At 43.6% G+C, this 19,427-nt stretch overlaps 5 protein-coding genes and 1 pseudogene across 5 annotated transcripts; 2 read left to right on the top strand and 4 right to left on the bottom strand.

The window, feature by feature from the left end:
- Positions 1–246: 246 nt before the first annotated feature.
- On the bottom strand, positions 247–1,548 carry LOC116644840 (histone H3.1). The gene has a single exon (XM_032424692.1). The coding sequence runs from the start codon at positions 1,515–1,517 to the stop codon at positions 1,107–1,109; it is 411 nt and encodes a 136-aa protein (XP_032280583.1). The 5' UTR covers positions 1,518–1,548; the 3' UTR covers positions 247–1,106.
- A 1,175-nt stretch (positions 1,549–2,723) lies between these two features.
- Positions 2,724–13,845, top strand: LOC116644855 (histone H2B type 1-C/E/F/G/I). The gene is made up of 2 exons (XM_032424707.1): positions 2,724–3,117; positions 13,794–13,845. The coding sequence occupies exons 1-2, from the start codon at positions 2,750–2,752 to the stop codon at positions 13,804–13,806; spliced, it is 381 nt and encodes a 126-aa protein (XP_032280598.1). The 5' UTR covers positions 2,724–2,749; the 3' UTR covers positions 13,807–13,845.
- Positions 5,875–11,830, bottom strand: LOC116644863 (histone H3.1-like). The gene is made up of 2 exons (XM_032424714.1): positions 11,484–11,830; positions 5,875–6,263 (listed from the first exon to the last, which is right to left on the bottom strand). Exons 1-2 carry the CDS (start codon positions 11,810–11,812, stop codon positions 5,915–5,917), a joined length of 678 nt encoding a protein of 225 aa, XP_032280605.1. The 5' UTR covers positions 11,813–11,830; the 3' UTR covers positions 5,875–5,914.
- LOC116644846 (histone H2A type 1-B) lies at positions 12,665–13,201 on the bottom strand. Its single transcript, XM_032424700.1, has one exon. It carries the CDS (start codon positions 13,092–13,094, stop codon positions 12,702–12,704), a length of 393 nt encoding a protein of 130 aa, XP_032280591.1. The 5' UTR covers positions 13,095–13,201; the 3' UTR covers positions 12,665–12,701.
- Positions 13,846–17,431: 3,586 nt separating the features above from the next.
- LOC116644858 lies at positions 17,432–17,822 on the bottom strand (annotated as a pseudogene).
- A 271-nt stretch (positions 17,823–18,093) lies between these two features.
- Positions 18,094–18,591, top strand: LOC116644844 (histone H2A type 1-E). Its single transcript, XM_032424697.1, has one exon. It carries the CDS (start codon positions 18,130–18,132, stop codon positions 18,520–18,522), a length of 393 nt encoding a protein of 130 aa, XP_032280588.1. The 5' UTR covers positions 18,094–18,129; the 3' UTR covers positions 18,523–18,591.
- The last annotated feature ends 836 nt before the right edge of the window (positions 18,592–19,427 follow it).

The raw sequence follows: 19,427 nt of genomic DNA, 5'->3' as shown, positions 1-19,427 counted from the left end.
TGTAGGGACAGAAGAGGACAGAGTATTTTCTGCAAGAAAACTACCCAGCTTCTAAAGGATTGTCATGTTTTACTGACAAATATGAGGTACTCTCATGAGATTTAATTTAGAGATTAATATAGAGAATTTAGGAAAACTGAGCGAGCCTTTTTTAGGAGTATCAGTTAAGGGGCAGCCGGCTGGCTCAGTCTTGAGTAGAGGATGCGACTCCTGATCTCGGGATAGTAAATTCCAGCCAGCCCCACATTGGGTGTAGAGATTACTGAAAATAAAATCTTAGAAAAAAAAAAAAAGTGTCACTAAAAAGGATCCTAATCCCTGAGTTCTTCATTCCCAGGGGTACTTTCTGAGACCCACCCAAGCCGCTCTTGTTGGTTGCTTAGCCTGTGTCAGAGACCCCAGTAAAGGGGGACGCCAAGAAGTCCGCAGGGAAAGGGGCGCTCTTTACCTTTCGGTCCCCCGGCTACTAACCTAAGATTTGGCTCCCTATAAGAGGCATAGGGGTGTATCCTTGATCGCCCTCCTCAAGGTTCTGGCGGTCGCTAGGGAGTTGGGCCCCCAGATTCTGTTAAGCAAAGTGCAGACCAAGCGTTCTGGCCCCTTGGGGTCGTGCAAGTTCAACAAGGCGAACTCCGGGAAAGATAACCGGAAGCTTTGAAGGCTCAATCGAAGGCTGTCTAGCCCCCCAAAACCACAGCGGGCCAACCCTTACAACAGCCCCAAGAAGTTAACTTCGAAGAGCACCTAGGATACAAGAGCCAAGAAAACATCCACAATACAAAAGGTGAAACTAGTAATTTCCAAAGTTAGGGATAGAGCCAAGAAACCTGAAAGCCAAAACCTAAATGTGCCAGACCTGCGTTTAAGGTAAAGAAAAACAGATCTTTAGAATAAAACTGTGTTATCACTATTAGAACAACTACCGGCTTCTTGAGAGGTTAATTCCAAGCCGGTCCCCCAAAGGCCTTTTCGGCCTGCGCCAGGTTAGAGCTAGGGTTCTTTCAAAAACCCGACCTTGAGTGCCACGGCCTCTGTCATAGAATAAAGTGGTTGGCTCTGAAAAGAGCCTTTGGGTTTAAAGTCGGCACGGAAGCAGGAAATCACATCTACGCCCTCTCCCCGCGGATGCGGCGCGCCAGCTGGATGTCCTTGGGCATGATGGTGACGCGCTTGGCGTGGATGGCGCACAGGTTGGTGTCCTCGAAGAGCCCCACCAGGTAGGCCTCGCACGCCTCCTGCAGGGCCATGACGGCCGAGCTCTGGAAGCGCAGGTCGGTCTTGAAGTCCTGCGCGATCTCGCGCACCAGCCGCTGGAACGGCAGCTTGCGGATCAGCAGCTCGGTGGACTTCTGGTAGCGCCGGATCTCGCGCAGGGCCACCGTGCCGGGCCGGTAGCGGTGCGGCTTCTTCACGCCGCCGGTGGCCGGCGCGCTCTTGCGGGCCGCCTTGGTGGCCAGCTGCTTGCGCGGGGCCTTGCCGCCGGTCGACTTGCGGGCCGTCTGCTTCGTGCGGGCCATGGCTCAGCGGCGAAGGGAAAAAACCGGGCGTGGCGCTCGGCCCTGCTTTTATACCGGAGCAGACTCCCTCTGATTGGGCTGCGGGCGCTTCCAGGAGTCAACGGCGGCGCGGCCCCGGAAGTGCAGGAGTGATTCTCATTGGCTTAGCGGACCCGTGCGCGTTTCTGATTGGCCGATTTCAATTAGCCGACATCTTCCCAGCCCCCTTAAAAAAAAATCAATTCTAAGTTATTTGTTTCTTTGAGGGTGCTTCACAACTCGTTATCGTTAATAATTATCGTTAGTAATAATTTTGAAGTTTCCCCCTGTTTCGGTAGAGAAAATAGAATATGTTCGAAAGAGAAAGCGCTTTACAATTTCTCTTCTTAACAAAATGTCCGCCATTTTCCTGTTACCCCGTTTTCATCTGGGTGGTATTTCCTGTCCTTATCTATTTGCAAATTCCACTGTGTAAGTGTCTCGCGAGTTCTATTTCGTTATACTGACAGCACATATCTAGTTCATTGTAGTATAGTCTCCTAGGTCATAGTGTTAAGACGTAAAGAATTTCATTATTTCAGGATTCACGTTTTTTAAAATTGCAGTATCCTGGAACCCCTGGCTCTTTAATACCGGATTTGACTCAAACTGGCGATTGGACTGGGCTGTTTGGTTTTGAGGAATTAGAAATGTCAGCCGGGGTGTAATGGCGAGAGTCCTGAGAAAAGGTTTGCAAGGCGGAACCTTGAAGAAGATGGCGGCGATCGAGTCTTTTGAGAAGATTTAACAATAGTAATTGTCTAGCATCTCGGGATTCTTGCCGGAAGTCATGGACAATTTGTGATAAAGCCGAAGAAGCTAAAGTTACGACTGGACTGGGCTCGATAATAGGATTAAATCCCTTCCTTGGTTTTCGCGTCCAAATTCGAAGGTTTCTACTTACTTTCAAAATTAAAAAATAAGGTTTTATTGGGAGTGTGTGTGTGTGTGTGTTTTAGTGAATGCACTTATAGTAATGAAGCGGTATGTAAATCAACCTATTGGTGTCCCTGAAAGCATTCGTTTATTCGTCCAATAAGAAAAGCAGGTTTGTAATTCCTAATTTACATACTATTAATCTATTGGCCACATTGGGTCCAATGAAAATGCAGCTTTTTGAACTTTCATTTGTATATAGGTGCTTTTAATATTCTGGATTTTCGTCTTCCTTTGTTTTTCTCGGTGGTCCCAATTTCTCTAGTTTTGAGATCACCATGCCCGAGCCCGCCAAGTCGGCCCCGGCCCCGAAGAAGGGCTCCAAGAAGGCGGTGACCAAGGCGCAGAAGAAGGACGGCAAGAAGCGCAAGCGCAGCCGCAAGGAGAGCTACTCGGTGTACGTGTACAAGGTGCTGAAGCAGGTGCACCCCGACACGGGCATCTCGTCCAAGGCCATGGGCATCATGAACTCGTTCGTCAACGACATCTTCGAGCGCATCGCGGGCGAGGCGTCCCGCCTGGCGCATTACAACAAGCGCTCGACCATCACGTCGCGGGAGATCCAGACGGCCGTGCGCCTGCTGCTGCCCGGGGAGCTGGCCAAGCACGCCGTGTCCGAGGGCACCAAGGCCGTCACCAAGTACACCAGCTCTAAGTAAAACGACTCCAGTCACCAGACAAGCTTTATAACCCAAAGGCTCTTTTCAGAGCCACTCAGTTTTTGCATATTGAGAGTTGTAATAAGTTTTCTCAGCACACTTTTATGGTATGCATAGATTTTGTGAAATGTGTACAGTAGGAACTTGGCTAAAGCTCTAAAAAGAGTAGTTTGGTTTTTGTGTTTGTTCATTAAGTCTTTAATTTGGCCTTCCATTTTGCCTAATCGTTGTTTAGATTTTAAAATTATTTTGTAGTTGGTGTCTGGAGCTTATGATTGCCTGTGCTTAAGTACATGTACTTGGGTTATTTGTTTTAAAAACAATGCCCACATTATAACAATATAATTGTGTGTGTTTCATAAACGTTAAGTCATGCAGTGAGAAATTATTTTACAAAGGACACCAAGTCTCAATTTTAGTCATCATATAGTAGATAGTGAACTAGGCCTGGGGAATTACTGGACCCCATAATTTAATCTTAACTACTAATATAGACTGCTTCAAAGATACTTCTTCAAGTTTGCAATAATAATTTTTAAATTTCCTTATTTTGCCTTTTTGTTACTGATGTAATTGACTGTATAGTGTGTTGAGTCGGTTTCTGAAACCCTAATTTTGACCTACTTTTTATTTTTTGTTTTTCTTCCCCTCAATGTTTCCTTCTGTATTCATTTAGACAGAAAAAAAAAAAAAGTAAAACAAAACCTAAAAAAAACAAGAGTAAGAAAAGATCTAGGTATGCAGGGATCACACAAGATGTGGATGGAAACCAAGAGGTTTCATGTGTAAATTATTTAAAAGTTGACCGTTTGTTTTCTTGCTGTGGAAAGTAAAATGACTTAGATGTATTGTTGAGTCCAGGCCAGGGTTTATAGGCTTGATATCAGGGAGACCTGCAAGGCATGACGGACGGATGTATGTGCCACTTCACTGTTGGGGATATGTATGAAGGGTTACATAGTAGTGAAAGGGAATGTTCCCACTATAGGGGCCCCCCTTTCCCTTTTTTAAATATATGTCTTCCATTAGATAAAGATTGCAGGTTCAGTTCTTCATATCGGTTATTTTAGATGGAACACGGGCTGCTGAAGATGCTAAGTGTGTTGGCTAACTGTATTAGTTATCTATTGCTGCGTAGCAGGTGACCTTGAATTTACTAGCCTCAAATAACCCACATGTATTATGTGACAGTTTCTGTGGGTCTGGGCATGGTGTAGCCGAGTCCTCTATAAGGATGCTGTTGAGATGTTAGCTAGGATAGAGGACTCTTGGATGCTTGACTGGGGAAATATCATCTTCCTAGCTCACTGGGTAGCTGAATTTGTTTCTTTTCGGTTGTAGGGCTGAGGGTTCCATTTTCTTTCTTGTTGGCTATTGGCTGAAAGGCTTGTAGGCTGTTAGTTGGAGGCCTTCCTCACTTCCTAAAGAGCCCCCTCCCTAAGTTTCTTGTCATTTGGGCCTGCCAGCATGGATACTTGGTCTACAAAGTCAGCATGCAAGAGTTGAGGTAGACACATGTTACCTAACATACTTAACATGGTAGATAACATGATTATATACAGAAAAGTAAATCTCATCACCTCTGCAGTCACAGGTCATGTCCACACTCAAGGGGCTAGATCACAGTGGGGTGAACACCAGGAGGGGACCCTGGGGACAACCCTAGAGGCCATCATTACAGGACCCATCAGGAAAAATAAAAACCATCTAAGAACCCAAAGAAAGTTAGCTAAAATAACTGTTCCCTCCTTCCCCCTGCCCCTATATTACTCTGGTTCAGTTTGCCTGAAGGCAGGAATCGGTGCTAAGAGGTGAGGAGAAAGGCTACAAATACCCTGAAGTGCTTTTAAATAGGCTACTGCCAGTGACTTTGTCTTGAAGCCAAGACACTGAAGATAATTTGCCTGGTTATTATTTTGGAGGATGCTTCTCCCTCCTTTCCTTTGCGAGTACTGACACATGAGAAAACGTTGTGTGGCTGAGTCCCAGCACAGGGCTAGAAGTGTGTACCTCCCTTTCTGACTTTAAAGCTGAAAAACCAGAGGGTTTGTGAGGTGAATTAACATTGTTGCTTTTATTATAGAATATCAGGGAATATGTGTGACACGGTGTAACCCCCAAATCTTTGTGGCTTAAAAATACTTTATTGGTCATCAATTTACATAATCCAAATATAAATGCTTTATGGGCGAGAAAAGTACCCATGTGCCACCTAGGCCTGCCCCTAGGTGCCTTCATTGGAGCTCAATCTGAGATTCTCACTGAATCCTTTTCTCTAGTTAGACAACTACTGGTTGATCTGACCAAACTCAAAAGCATTTTTTTTTTTTGAGTTGAATAGGCTAATAAGATGATTACATACATTTTTTCAGTATTCAAACTTACTTCTAGAAAATAGTAACTAGACTTTAAAAATCTGACCTATTAGTGTGTGAAGCTCATTGGGATTGCCAAATCACGCCAAGGAAATCAGAAGCAATTGCTAATTAAATGGTATGGGACAACTTAAAAGCTAAAAAACCTTATGTTGGCAAAGTCTAATACTAAACCTTTAATAACCTTGCTTTAACATTTAGTGCTTTCCAGTAGCAGCAGACAGAATTAAGTTATAGTATATACACTTGAGTTTAGACCAGAAAACACATCCTGTAATTCCTGTTCCTGTGAAGAGTGAAAAAAGCAGACCATTAGTACACCAATGTCCCCGGCTCCTTCAAATGAACGGGTGTGGCCCTGAAAAGGGCCTTTTAAGATTTTTCACCCAAATCCAATCTGTGTGCAGTCTCAGCCCCCGAAGCCGTAGAGGGTGCGGCCCTGGCGCTTGAGCGCGTAGACCACGTCCATGGCCGTGACCGTCTTGCGCTTGGCGTGCTCCGTGTAGGTGACGGCGTCCCGGATCACGTTCTCCAGGAACACCTTGAGCACCCCGCGGGTCTCCTCGTAGATGAGGCCGGAGATGCGCTTGACGCCGCCGCGCCGGGCCAGCCGCCGGATGGCGGGCTTGGTGATGCCCTGGATGTTGTCGCGCAGCACCTTGCGGTGGCGCTTGGCGCCGCCCTTGCCCAGGCCCTTCCCGCCCTTGCCGCGGCCGGACATCCTCAGCGAGAGAGAAAAGATGCAATAGACAGATTTGCTTTGACAGGACACCGATCTTTTTATTTATAGCCCTGTGGCGGACCTAATTGAGAACCAAGAAGGAGGCTGGGCTGGTGGGGGAGGGGCGGGGCGGCAGCGGGTTTTCCCCGCCCAGCGCTGCGGGCGAGGCTCTGCGTCCCGCGGGGCCGAGCGCACACTGCCCGGGTCCCTCCCTGTTCCTTCCCGGAATTGTCTGAGGCAAGCTGTGTTTAAGGGCGTGTAAGGAAAATTCTGTCCTTTTCAAGGGACTGAAATAATGGCACCTACCAAGCTAGTATCTGTTTCTCAGCCTTGAACCATTAGCATCCTTACGCACCGTGGGCAAGTCGTTGACGAAATTACCCCTGGCTTTGAATATTAAACGTATATCTGAAATGTAGTCGAGTGTTTCGCTCCTCTCCTCCTCTTGAATCATTTTTGTACACTTTAAGTCAAGGTAGAATAGTGATGTTGGCAAGATGGTCTCACGGAAGGAGGAAAGAACTCACGTCCCCGGTGGGACACGGACGCGCGTCTTCCTGGTGGGGCGCTTTTTCCTCGGAGGTCCATGCCTGTTGCCTGAGCCCTGGACCCTCCCTACCCTTCACCTTCTAGGGTCCAGGGCCTGTTTTGTGACTTGTGTTCTCTCAATTTCACTTTAGTTTGTTCTTCTGTAGAATGGAAATGTTAATCCCGACATCACAAAATGGTTTGAAAATCCAAAGGTAAATCTTAGGTCAAGTGTTGAACACAGTGATAACGACTTTGCCTGTGGAAATTCAGTCTCATGCCCCGGGGACTGACTGCCTTCCTGATATTCTTAAATCTCTCAGTCTGGTATTTTGCAATCTGGATTTAGGTTCAGTTTTTATTTTTTATTTTTCTGTAACCTCTATATCTTTGTAAGTGCAAATCTTTGAGTTTAGGGGTCAGTGCTAAATTTACATGGTTACATTCAAATTTATATACTAACCCAATTTACTACCAGCTTCACACCAAAACCACAATTCCTTCTAGGATTGCATTGTCTGATAAAAGTGATCTGGACCCACTTTTGAGCATTGGGAATATAGTTGGTGCTGTGAGGGACTGAATTTTTAATTTTATTTAATAAAAATATTTAAATTTAAAAGCTAGTGCTCTGTTCAGTTATAGCAAAGTTTGGGGTATGTTTGAAGAACTTGGGCATGTGAACTCAATTTTTCAACAGTAAATTTTATGGTATTGAAATGCAAATCAAGTTTTTTACAATAAAAATTTAGTACAGATTGAATGAAATAGATACCCAGTTTAGAGGATGTAGGATGAAAAAAGGAATGTAAATATTGCATTACTAATGTCTTTATATTGATTACATATTGAAACAAAAATATTTTGGGGGCGCCTGGGTGGCTCAGGCGTTAAGCGTCTGCCTTCAGGTCAGGTCATGATCCCGGTGTCATGGGATCGAGCCCCGCGGCGGGCTCCCTGCTCAGCGGGAAGCCTGCCTCTCTCTCTCTCCCTCTCCCACTCCCCCTGCTTGTGTTCCCTCTCTCGCTGTGTCTCTCTCTGTCAAAAAAATAAATAAAATCTTTAAAAAAAATATTTTGGACATTTTGAATTACATCAAATATACTATTAAAATAATTGCATCCTTTCACTTTTTAAAATGTGGTTACTGGAAATATTTCAATTACATATGTGTTTTGCATTATTTCTTATAGGTGGCACTGCTCCAGGATTCTTCATTTCCTCTCTCTGTTACTTGATTTCTTACCAAACTTTGCTGTCATGGGCTTTGGGATATTGTGGACATTCAATGTAAAGTTGACCCTTGAAAAACAGGGCTTTGAACTCCATGGGCCCACGTGTATGTAGATTGTTTTTCGGTAAACACAATACAGCATGGTAAATGTGTTATCTCTTCTTTATGATTTTCTTAATAATATATTTTTGTCCCTAGCTTACTTTATTATAGGAATACAGTATTTAATACATATCATATACAAAATATCTATTTATCAACTGTTTATGTTATCAGTAAGGCTTCTGTTCAACCGTAGGCTATTAGCAGTTAAGTTTTGGGGGGTCAACAGTTATACCTGGATTTTCAACCGTGCAAGGGATTGGTGCCCCTAATCTTTGTTTAAGGGCCATCTATATTTCTAAGAAACCCAGTCGGAGACTGGCACCAAACTCAAATGTAGCATTGTACAAAAATTAAAAAAAATAACAAAATAAAATGACATTAGGGGACAAAGGGAGGCTTGTCAAAGAAAACATTACTCATCAAAGCAAGAAAAGATGGATAGCTAGAAAAACTGTTGACCTTAGAATTCTTCAAGGGCAGGGTGTCAGGAGATGGAGACTTGCTGAAATTCTGTGCTAATATTTTTTTTCGGAAAGTATGTTTTGTTGAGAGAGAGCATCCAAAAATGTTTACTGACCCAATTATAGTCCAAAAGAGCTTAAGCTTCTGTACAAGAGACTACATATTCTGGTATTTAAAAAAAAATAAGCAAATTAATCACTGTGGAAGTACAAAAGCATCTCATGGAAGGCAGAGCTTAGAGAATGGTTTACTGTTTCTAGAATCTGGGTAAAGATCAAGAGAGACAGATAAGAAAATCAAGTCCATTACTTTGGAGTCTAGAAACAAAAGTTACAGTGGCTACTATTTGATTAATGAGTATAATGAGAATGTCAAGGAGTCACATCATGGGAAGCTTCATAGAAATTTATCTTGCAGGTTCTATGTTTGTATTTTTTTCCAGCAAAGGTTCACAGTATGAGACACATTATCTGAGATTTGGAAGTAAAGAAAAAAGAATGGGCCATGATGTTTAATATCCTAAAATGTTAAAGACCACACAAATATAGTAGGACAATGGACTTTGATCATCTCACTGACCCTTGACTGAAAGTAACAAATTTAGCAGGGGTTTATTTGGTAGAGATGCAAATGATTTCTGTTGGGAGGAACGGCTCTCTCTCCAAAGATTTATGGCCTCTTGGACATTACTAATTTTGTTTTAACCTCATTCAACAATCCTACTCCAATATTTCTATGTTAAATTGTTTATAAGTACCCTAATCTCTTAAATATTCTTTGAACTGATCAGAGCATTTTACCTTTTTCAGTCAATGATGGTTTAAGTAAACTCTTTGTCACATGTTTATCTTCTATATTCTGAATGGTAATTTCACCTTTTTGAAAAAAGGTAAACAAGTGATGTCATATGACTTTGACTTGATTGGAGATAAACAGGGTGTCATAAAGCTGCTGGTCCTCTCTACTTCTTTAGGCCTGGGAAATTGAACACTAGTCCCTCTGTAGCGTGGCAAATCACCACTGGTAAGCAGGAAGGTTGAAAGTGCAGATGGGAAAGTAGATTCTTCATCAGGCATGGGGTCACTGAGGCCAAGGGAAAAAGACTTTGGTTACAGACTAGGACAGCTCTGAAACCTGTTAAGAAATACCTAAATATCAGGTTAACGTAAAGGGATAGACTGCATTTCTTTCTGTGGTCATATTGAGCACAGTCTAAAAGGCCTGTCCAAGTGTTTTTTAACTTATTTTAAGAGAATGTGCTTCTGTTTGACTATTCATTGGGGTCTAGTGTCTAAGAAAAATCTATGAAGATTTAGATAATTTGTAGGAAGTTGATAATTGCAGTGAATTTTGTCTGTTGGAGATGGAAATTATGTCAGTAGAAAAGATTATCTAGAGGTTGTAATTGTGCTATAGGACAATAACCCTTTTTGATCTAAATTTGCTCTTTTGGTTTTATTTCAATCTTTTGTAGGGGAGGCAAATTTTCCCTCCATTCATTTTGGTTCTTGGCTGGGGCCTCTGTTACAAAACACAGATTAGCAAGAGAAAAACAATCAGATGTTTATTAATGTATATTTCATATACACGTGGGAGAAACCCAGGGAATTCAAAGAGGTACCTTAGAACTGCAGCTTATACAGCATCTTGAAAAAGAATAGATGCATAGAGAAGTGACAGGACAAAGGAAGGCAGTTTTAGGCTTCTAAGGACTGAAAACCCTGGGAAGGTGAATATATGGGAGGAAACGAAGGTTTGTTTGCTGAGTCCTCTGGTGTCTCTCTGGGCTGTTAAGATTCTAGAGGTCTCCAGAATAGCCTTTATATCCTGCCTTAGGGCAGAAAGCAGGAAGGGTGGAGGGAGCTTTTCCTGTGATTGTTGCTTAACTGCCTTGAACCCCAGATTTTTATGTCAAAGAGGAATATTTTGTTTCCTTCACTTTCTTGAACTATCGATAGTCTTTTTTTTTTTTTTTTTTAAAGATTCTATTTATTTACTTGACAGAGAGAGACAGTGAGAGAGGGAATACAAGCAGGCGGAGTGGGAGAGGGAGAAGCAGGCTCCCTGGCTAGCAGAGAGCCTGATGGGGGGCTCGATCCCACGACCCTGGGATCATGACCTGAGCCGAGGACAGACGCTTAAGACTGAGCCCCCGGGCGCCCCAAACTATTGATAGTCTTGATAATGTCCTATATTCCTTTGAACTAGGTTTATCTTCCTGATAGTCCCTTATTGATGACTTATATATTAGAAAAACTCACTATATGAGACTTGGCTTATTATTTCGAATTTTATACTTTGATAGCGCATAACGTAAGGGCATGAAAAACAATTTCTCCATGTGGAAAAAAAATCAGGTCTTTATTTGCTTTTTAGGCTACTGAGGCCTACCCAGTGGATTGAAGACCCATTAAAAAACTATGCATTTCACTTGATTCACCTAGACTTTGACTCTAGTGATAACAGTAAGTGTTGCCCTTTTCTTTCACACTCCAAAAGGATAGAAGGCTGCAGGTCAATAGGGAAGTTCCTATCTTGTAATATCTAAAAGCCATTCTGTGGCCTTCTTATCAAACAACTAGAGTTTGAAAAACATCCTGGCAAGTGGGTAGTAAAGCATCTTTCTAAAACTAAGTGATGGATTATGTAACCTTACACACAATTACTATGAATCCAAACAAGATTGTTATAAAATTCACTGCATGCATCTAATATGGCTTGAGTATTCTTGAAAAAGAGAAGACTTTCAGGAAGGGAGATGTAAGGAAAGCATTACAACAGATTTTTGACAAAGTAGGTGGCTCTGAAAAGAGCCTTTTTCAAAGTCCAGAGAAAACAGCCTTGGCTCAGGCCCTCTCCCCGCGGATGCGGCGCGCCAGCTGGATGTCCTTGGGCATGATGGTGACGCGCTTGGCGTGGATGGCGCACAGGTTGGTGTCCTCGAAGAGCCCCACCAGGTAGGCCTCGCACGCCTCCTGCAGGGCCATGACGGCCGAGCTCTGGAAGCGCAGGTCGGTCTTGAAGTCCTGCGCGATCTCGCGCACCAGCCGCTGGAACGGCAGCTTGCGGATCAGCAGCTCGGTGGACTTCTGGTAGCGCCGGATCTCGCGCAGGGCCACCGTGCCGGGCCGGTAGCGGTGCGGCTTCTTCACGCCGCCGGTGGCCGGCGCGCTCTTGCGGGCCGCCTTGGTGGCCAGCTGCTTGCGCGGGGCCTTGCCGCCGGTCGACTTGCGGGCCGTCTGCTTCGTGCGGGCCATGACAAACACACAGAGGAAGGAAACGGACTGGAGAGTAGCAAGTCGTCGGTTCTGACGGTATTTATAGACCAGTGTGGTTCGTAGGTCCCGCGCTGTGATCTGATTGGTTCTCCGGTTGCTTTCGCGAGAAATGATTGGATTTCCACTAAGATTTGAATATAGAATCAAAATTTCTTTCTTGTTTATATTTACTCCTAGTTTACTTGAAATGGAGTTAATAAAAGCGAGATTTCATTTAGAGTTGATATGAGTGTACTTCATTCATTTCTTTTTTGTGAAAAGGCAAGAACGAATAGGTAAAATAATTTCTAGTAAGAATGCAGGCTGCGATAAAATTTAAACAGCCCGCCATGACATGTGATTGGTCAGGTATCTCTCCTTTGTTCTCTCATTTCTTTCATACGTTTTAGACTTTCTGACCGCAAGTTTGAATATAGCATATATATAATTACGTACATTTGTATGTAAACTGTACACTTTTATATTAAACAGCCTCAACATGTTGATATTTTGGTCTCGATTACTATAATTCTGTCATATACATAGCTTACATCCCTAAGTAATGTCCTGACAGAATTGTAATTGTGCATTTGCAGACGTTTTATGTAATTTGTTTCATGAATCTAATTTTATAACACAGGAGATGTAAGTAACATTTTAATTGGAAATGAACACTTTGTGGCAAGAACGGGAGGAGTAACCCAATTTTTAAAATAGGAAACTTTAAAGCAGGTTGCGTGTAACAAGATTTGCGTGTAATCAAATGGCTAAGACTTAATAAACACGTCACCTAGGGTTTTTAAGTATTTCAGCGCTTTCCAGAAAATTTGGGTGGCTCTTAAAAGAGCCTTTGATTTGCAAGAGAGGGACTGCTGGTGTTGCAAACATTTCACTTTCCCTTGGCCTTGTGGTGGCTCTCGGTCTTCTTGGGCAGCAGCACGGCCTGGATGTTGGGCAGGACGCCGCCCTGCGCGATGGTGACGCGGCCCAGCAGCTTGTTGAGCTCCTCGTCGTTGCGGATGGCCAGCTGCAGGTGGCGCGGGATGATGCGCGTCTTCTTGTTGTCGCGCGCCGCGTTGCCCGCCAGCTCCAGGATCTCGGCCGTCAGGTACTCCAGCACGGCCGCCAGGTACACGGGCGCGCCGGCGCCCACCCGCTCCGAGTAGTTGCCCTTGCGGAGCAGGCGGTGCACGCGGCCCACCGGGAACTGCAGGCCGGCCCGCGACGAGCGCGTCTTGGCCTTGGCGCGGGCCTTGCCGCCTTGCTTGCCGCGTCCGGACATAGCGAGTGGTATCTGAGAGCAAAAACCCACAGGAAGAGAGAAAAGAAATGTCCTGCAGGCAGCAAAAAGATGCCAGTTATAGTGCTGGACGGAAGTGGAAAACTCGAGTTGGGATTGGTTAAAGTCATCGTTCGGCAATCCAACCAATAAGAAAGGAGATATGACGCACTCAAATTTACATATTCCCCGTCACTAATTCATTATCAAATCAGATTCGGATATTCTTGCATGCCTTATTTGCATAGATGGCCTATAAAAGAGGAGACTCTGGATGTAGGCGGACATCTTCGTACTTTTATTTGCTTTGTCAATCGAATTGTTGGTAGTCAGGATGCCCGAGCCCGCCAAGTCGGCCCCGGCCCCGAAGAAGGGCTCCAAGAAGGCGGTGACCAAGGCGCAGAAGAAGGACGGCAAGAAGCGCAAGCGCAGCCGCAAGGAGAGCTACTCGGTGTACGTGTACAAGGTGCTGAAGCAGGTGCACCCCGACACGGGCATCTCGTCCAAGGCCATGGGCATCATGAACTCGTTCGTCAACGACATCTTCGAGCGCATCGCGGGCGAGGCGTCCCGCCTGGCGCATTACAACAAGCGCTCGACCATCACGTCGCGGGAGATCCAGACGGCCGTGCGCCTGCTGCTGCCCGGGGAGCTGGCCAAGCACGCCGTGTCCGAGGGCACCAAGGCCGTCACCAAGTACACCAGCTCCAAGTGAACTTGCCAAGTAAGCGTCTTGTGATCCCAACCCCAAAGGCTCTTTTCAGAGCCACCTACATTTTCATCCAAAGAGTTGTAACCTTAAGTATATTTTTGACATTGAATTTGTTTGGAGACTGTCGTTTTATAGGAGAAACAACCGATGCCCACGCGCGTAGTAAAAGCATGTACGTCTTTTTCTGCTTCAAGACGTCTAGTCTCTATTGTCCAAGTTACAGGGCCTGGAACTTTGCATACATTCAATTTCCATTTCAGTCTACAGAATGCTATGGAAGCTGGAGAGGAGTTAGAAGGTGCTCCTGTCCTCACCCTACCCCTGGGTCTTGTATCCTGCCAGTAGCAGTTAGTTCCACCACCCTCTGATTTCTACACTCCCAGAAGTGTTAACATTCCTGTCCCTCCTAACTTGTCAGCCTGAATTCCACCTGGCCTCTTTTCCAAATTTACAGGTTGTATTAACTTTTTCTTTCTTTTGTGCCCCAAACCCCTACTTTTGCCTTCAGTTGTCTCTGGGATACCTCAGTTTTGGCTTTTAAGTATTTGAAAATCTGGGTAGCTTTTAATTAAATTATATTTGTAAAAATCAATACTTTTCCATTTTCCTGAGCGATGCATGGCTCCAAGCCTCCATTGATTTAAATAAGGGCCATGACTACTTTACATTTGAAAGCATTTGTTTATTGCATTTCCTCTCTCCATCAGGCACTTTGATAATCATATAAGATATTTTCTTTGCTTTCAAGGGACTAACAGTTTCAGGTTTACCACCATCAGTTCTCCCAGGCAGGGTAAGTATTCCAGGATATAGAAGTGAATTGAATTTGAGGGCAGCGACAGTCCTATGGGATGTGGGGTTTCCTCTCCTAACCTAACCAAGCCTTTCTTCTTGGCTGACTCAGGACACTTAAGGAAAGCTGAAAAAAGAATGCACCAAGAAGAGATATGTAGCTCAGTGCTGGAGAAAGGAGATAATCGATGTAAAAATACTAAAGTGTTGACAGATCTACTTGATATGAAGTGTCTTTGAATTCTATCCAGACACCTTTGAAAGAGAAGACTTTGGTGAGAAGGTTCTGCCATGTAAATGAGCTTTGGTTCTCACACCCACTGTGCCTCACTTTATAAAATGAGGCTATTACTAAATATTACTAAATAATAAATTATTAAAATAAACTATGGACACTTGTGAAAACAAAATGCAATAATTTATAATAAAAATACACATTTTAGAGGAATTTACAATTCAGAAGGTTTTTATGAACAGTATAATAAATGTAAGCTTTTTGAAGCAGAATTATAATCAGAAGTAATAATACTACAATGAGTGGAGCAAGTGTTACTCCATGAAATTAGAGTTGCTGCTCTTAAATCCAGACATCCTAAACACCAGGAAAAAAGGAAGTGTAAAATGCTGCTCTCAAAATCAGAGAAACTTCAACATTACGGGAGCCTGCAATATTTAGGAAGAATTTACATGCATCTATAATAATTCTGATAATAAGTATACATTTAAATTTACATATATGTGTAGTTGTAATCTTAAAGAACCTCAGTGAATACAGAATCCATAATTCTTAAGCTATGGGGGTGTATTAATTTCCTATGGCTGGTCTGACAGGTTAAATCACAAATTTAGGGGCTTATATCAGTACAAATTTATAATTTCCTAATTCAGTAGATCAGCATTTAGGCATGGATCTCACTGAGCTAAAATCAAGGTGTCAGGAATTCTGCATTCTTCTCTGGGGTCTATCAAAAGAAATCTGTTTGCCTGCTCTTTCTAGCTCCTATCGGCTATCCTCTTTCCTTGGCTCAGGGCCCCTTTTCTCAGTTTTCAAGGCCAGCCATCCCTGGCCAAGTCCTCGGGCTGTTATCTTTCTGGTTCTGTACTCAGGTTCCCTCATTCAATTTTAAGTATCCATGTGATTATACTGGGTTCACTTGGATAATCCAGGATAATCTCCCTTTTAAAAAATCAGGTGATTTGCAATCTTACTGCCATCTGCAACATTAATTGCCCTCTGTCATGGAACCTAACATATTCACAGACCCATAGAGGTTAGGAGTTAAAGATAATCGCGATGGCATTTTTCTGCCTAGCACGGTAGGTCCCAGTGTTTTTAGAATTTGATAGAAAGCTATATACTTTCTGTTCTACAAGCGGGAAGAATATATGGACGCACTACCATAGATACTTTCAGGGTGTTCTTGTACTCTGGGGAAGGTCATATATACCTTGTTTAGATATTTGTTTACTTCTGGGAATATATAAAGCAAAAATTGACTATAACAATAGAAGCTCTCATATACAGCTTCCTGGTATTGTTAGATTTCATTCTTTTACATTTCTTTCCTTGTTGCTTTTGTTTTGTTTGAAAATGTATATGTTCTTTGTGTATGTTGTTTTGTGTGTGTGTGTGCGTGCATTTGTGTCGTGTGGGGAGTAGAAAGTTTGTTATTCATGGAAGAAATTATACAAGAATATAAAATAGTTTTACTTTTTTGCTACCTGGGTTGAACCCCTAAAAATATTTTGTATGTGCATCCTTAGCATTTAATTCACGTGGCATACCATTCATGGCAGGTTATAACTTTAAGTACATTTCTAATTACAAGAAGAAAAGTGTAAATTCCCATTACCATTATTATATATGTCTGCATATGCTAGGGCAGTGGTCATGTTACTAGAATGACATATGAATTTTTTTTAAAAGATTTTATTTATTTATTTATTTGTCAGAGAGAGAAAGCACAAGCAGGGCGAAGGGCAGAGGGAGAAGCAGACTCCCTGCTGAGCAGGGAGCACAATGTGGGACTCGATCCCAGGACCCTGGGATTATGACCTGAGCCAAAGGCAGACGCTTAACCAACTGAGCTACCCAGGCGGCCCCATATGAATTTTTTTTTTAATTTAAAAATAATTTTTGTTGACCAGGACAGAAATAAGCTGATATAAAATCCACCCTGGAGGAAAATACTAATTTTAAGGGAGAGGCACCAAAATATCCCTAAAAGGAGTTTCTTTCTTGGACTGCCAGCATTATTACTGTAATGTGGAATGTTGCCAGTGGTCTCACATTTCATTAAACAAGTCTTGGGAAAATTCTCATTACAATTAAATGACCCCATCTTGGAGTCAGTGATGTTTGTTTTTCAATTTTCATGCATTGGCTTGTTCCCACTACTATTTACAAATTATATTGCCTTAAGCAAATAAATCCATTAAAAGTGTACAAAGATTAATCTGGAAATAAACCAGTTTCTTTTTACCACAACATACCACTAACAAAAATAGCACTAACAAATTTCTTAAGCCCTCTTGGCTTTTCATAGAACCAATGTGTAAAGGACACTACATCCCGGCAGCTTCAGTGAAACATTGTTTGTCACCACTTGGGCCAGGCTTGTGGTTAAAATGGGCAGTAGAAACAAGAGAAATCTATCCCACCGTTACCCACACTCGTACCTTTCTCTTTCCACCAGTGAAAAGGTACGTGTATTTTAGGTGCTAGTGCCCCACACCAGCAAGCCGAACATTTTCAGCAAAGTAAAGCAAAACCTCTTCAGTAGTTACATTAACTATCAAAGCCGTTACAACTCACGCTGAAAAACTGGCTGGCTCTTAAGCATCTTTGGGGTTAAATCTGAAGACATTTTGTCAGGATTATTTGGAGCTCCAGCTCCCCGGGCAGCAGCAGGCGCACGGCCGTCTGGATCTCCCGCGACGTGATGGTCGAGCGCTTGTTGTAATGCGCCAGGCGGGACGCCTCGCCCGCGATGCGCTCGAAGATGTCGTTGACGAACGAGTTCATGATGCCCATGGCCTTGGACGAGATGCCCGTGTCGGGGTGCACCTGCTTCAGCACCTTGTACACGTACACCGAGTAGCTCTCCTTGCGGCTGCGCTTGCGCTTCTTGCCGTCCTTCTTCTGCGCCTTGGTCACCGCCTTCTTGGGGCCCTTCTTCGGGGATAGGACCAGACTTCCGTGACTCTGGCATGATGAACAAAAACTATGATTCTGGGATAAGAAATACGTGCCCTGGTTACAACGCTCATAATATTTAATGGCTCCTATACGAATGAAGTGCTAAAAGAGTTAGACTTTGATTGAATAAATAAAGGCGAACTGCAACATAGTATGGATATTACGTGTGTTTAATTCTGTCTTGTAATTGGTTGCAAACTTAAAAATTGTTTTAGCCAATCAAACCGCGCAATTTACAATTCGGCTTGTAAGTATAATTGCTTCTCATTTGCTGAAAGGATTAGTACTCCCATTTCTTTTTCCGTTACGGAGCATCCTGGTTAGAGAGTGTTAAGATGTCCGGCCGCGGCAAGCAAGGCGGCAAGGCCCGCGCCAAGGCCAAGACGCGCTCGTCGCGGGCCGGCCTGCAGTTCCCGGTGGGCCGCGTGCACCGCCTGCTCCGCAAGGGCAACTACGCCGAGCGGGTGGGCGCCGGCGCGCCCGTGTACCTGGCGGCCGTGCTGGAGTACCTGACGGCCGAGATCCTGGAGCTGGCGGGCAACGCGGCGCGCGACAACAAGAAGACGCGCATCATCCCGCGCCACCTGCAGCTGGCCATCCGCAACGACGAGGAGCTCAACAAGCTGCTGGGCCGCGTCACCATCGCGCAGGGCGGCGTCCTGCCCAACATCCAGGCCGTGCTGCTGCCCAAGAAGACCGAGAGCCACCACAAGGCCAAGGGCAAGTAAGGTGGAAAAATACAGTCTTAATTCATTGAGGGGTCCATTTTAACCAAAGGCTCTTTTCAGAGCCACCCCCGTACTCATTGAAAGGGCTTACATTTTCTTTATTAATTGTAGCTAATTGAAAATGCCCTGCAGGGTAGTTCATCAATCCATAAATACATGTCAGTACTTCAAATCCTCAGAAAGGTGAAACTAATCATTCAGTTTAGAGTTACCATAAAAATAAGACTTGCCATCTGTAGATTAAAACGGTATGGAGAGGTTGAGTCCCAGGTTAAAGTATATCAATACCAGAGTCCCTCAGTATTGTAAACCATTTGTAAGATAGTGGGAAGGGTAATGCTTGGTTTCTGTTGAAAGTTTAGATCCAAATCTAGTTAGTGATCTACAGATCAATAAAACTATACCTTTATTAATGTATCCTATTGAAGGCAGTTTTCCACCTTAGTGGACAAAATCATCTGCAAATCATACTTTTAAAAAATAAACCAATATCCCACTTTACTGGCCTGTGCCTAATCAGTTAGAAACTGGAATACAAAACTATATGCTCTGGAATTTGTTGTCCTTTATACAGAACTTCCTAACTCAGGGTTCAGTATGACTATTTTTTTTTTATTTTTATTTTTTTCAGTATGACTTTAAAAAGATACACAGTGATCTGTTTGTACATTTACAACTCTGGGTATCTTTTAACACCGTTTTACACAAACTTCGGTTAGTGTAGAGTAAGTATGTGTTTAATGAAATTATAGTAATAAGTGTGAAATTAACTCAGGGGTTATGGTCCATTTAGGAATTGTATAAAAATATAATAAAAAATCCAACTTCGAATAGAGACATCAAGAAATAGACCTGAAGGGGCGCCTGGGTGGCTCAGTCGGTTAAGCAGCTGCCTTCGGCTCAGG

The sequence above is a fragment of the Phoca vitulina genome, unplaced genomic scaffold (assembly GCF_004348235.1).
Source record: "Phoca vitulina isolate PV1807 unplaced genomic scaffold, GSC_HSeal_1.0 scaffold31, whole genome shotgun sequence".
NCBI lineage: Eukaryota > Metazoa > Chordata > Mammalia > Carnivora > Phocidae > Phoca > Phoca vitulina.
This window is presented reverse-complemented; position numbering and strand designations above follow the sequence as displayed.

Bases quoted from the DNA above. Each gene is read 5' to 3' on its own strand.
- LOC116644840 (XM_032424692.1), bottom strand. From the start codon at position 1,517: ATGGCCCGCACGAAGCAGACGGCCCGCAAGTCGACCGGCGGCAAGGCC.
- LOC116644855 (XM_032424707.1), top strand. From the start codon at position 2,750: ATGCCCGAGCCCGCCAAGTCGGCCCCGGCCCCGAAGAAGGGCTCCAAG.
- LOC116644863 (XM_032424714.1), bottom strand. From the start codon at position 11,812: ATGGCCCGCACGAAGCAGACGGCCCGCAAGTCGACCGGCGGCAAGGCC. The intron at 6,264-11,483 runs GTGCGCCATCCA...GTCCTGTCAAAG, and splicing joins CTCTTCGAGGACACCAACCT to CAAATCTGTCTATTGCATCT.
- LOC116644846 (XM_032424700.1), bottom strand. From the start codon at position 13,094: ATGTCCGGACGCGGCAAGCAAGGCGGCAAGGCCCGCGCCAAGGCCAAG.
- LOC116644844 (XM_032424697.1), top strand. From the start codon at position 18,130: ATGTCCGGCCGCGGCAAGCAAGGCGGCAAGGCCCGCGCCAAGGCCAAG.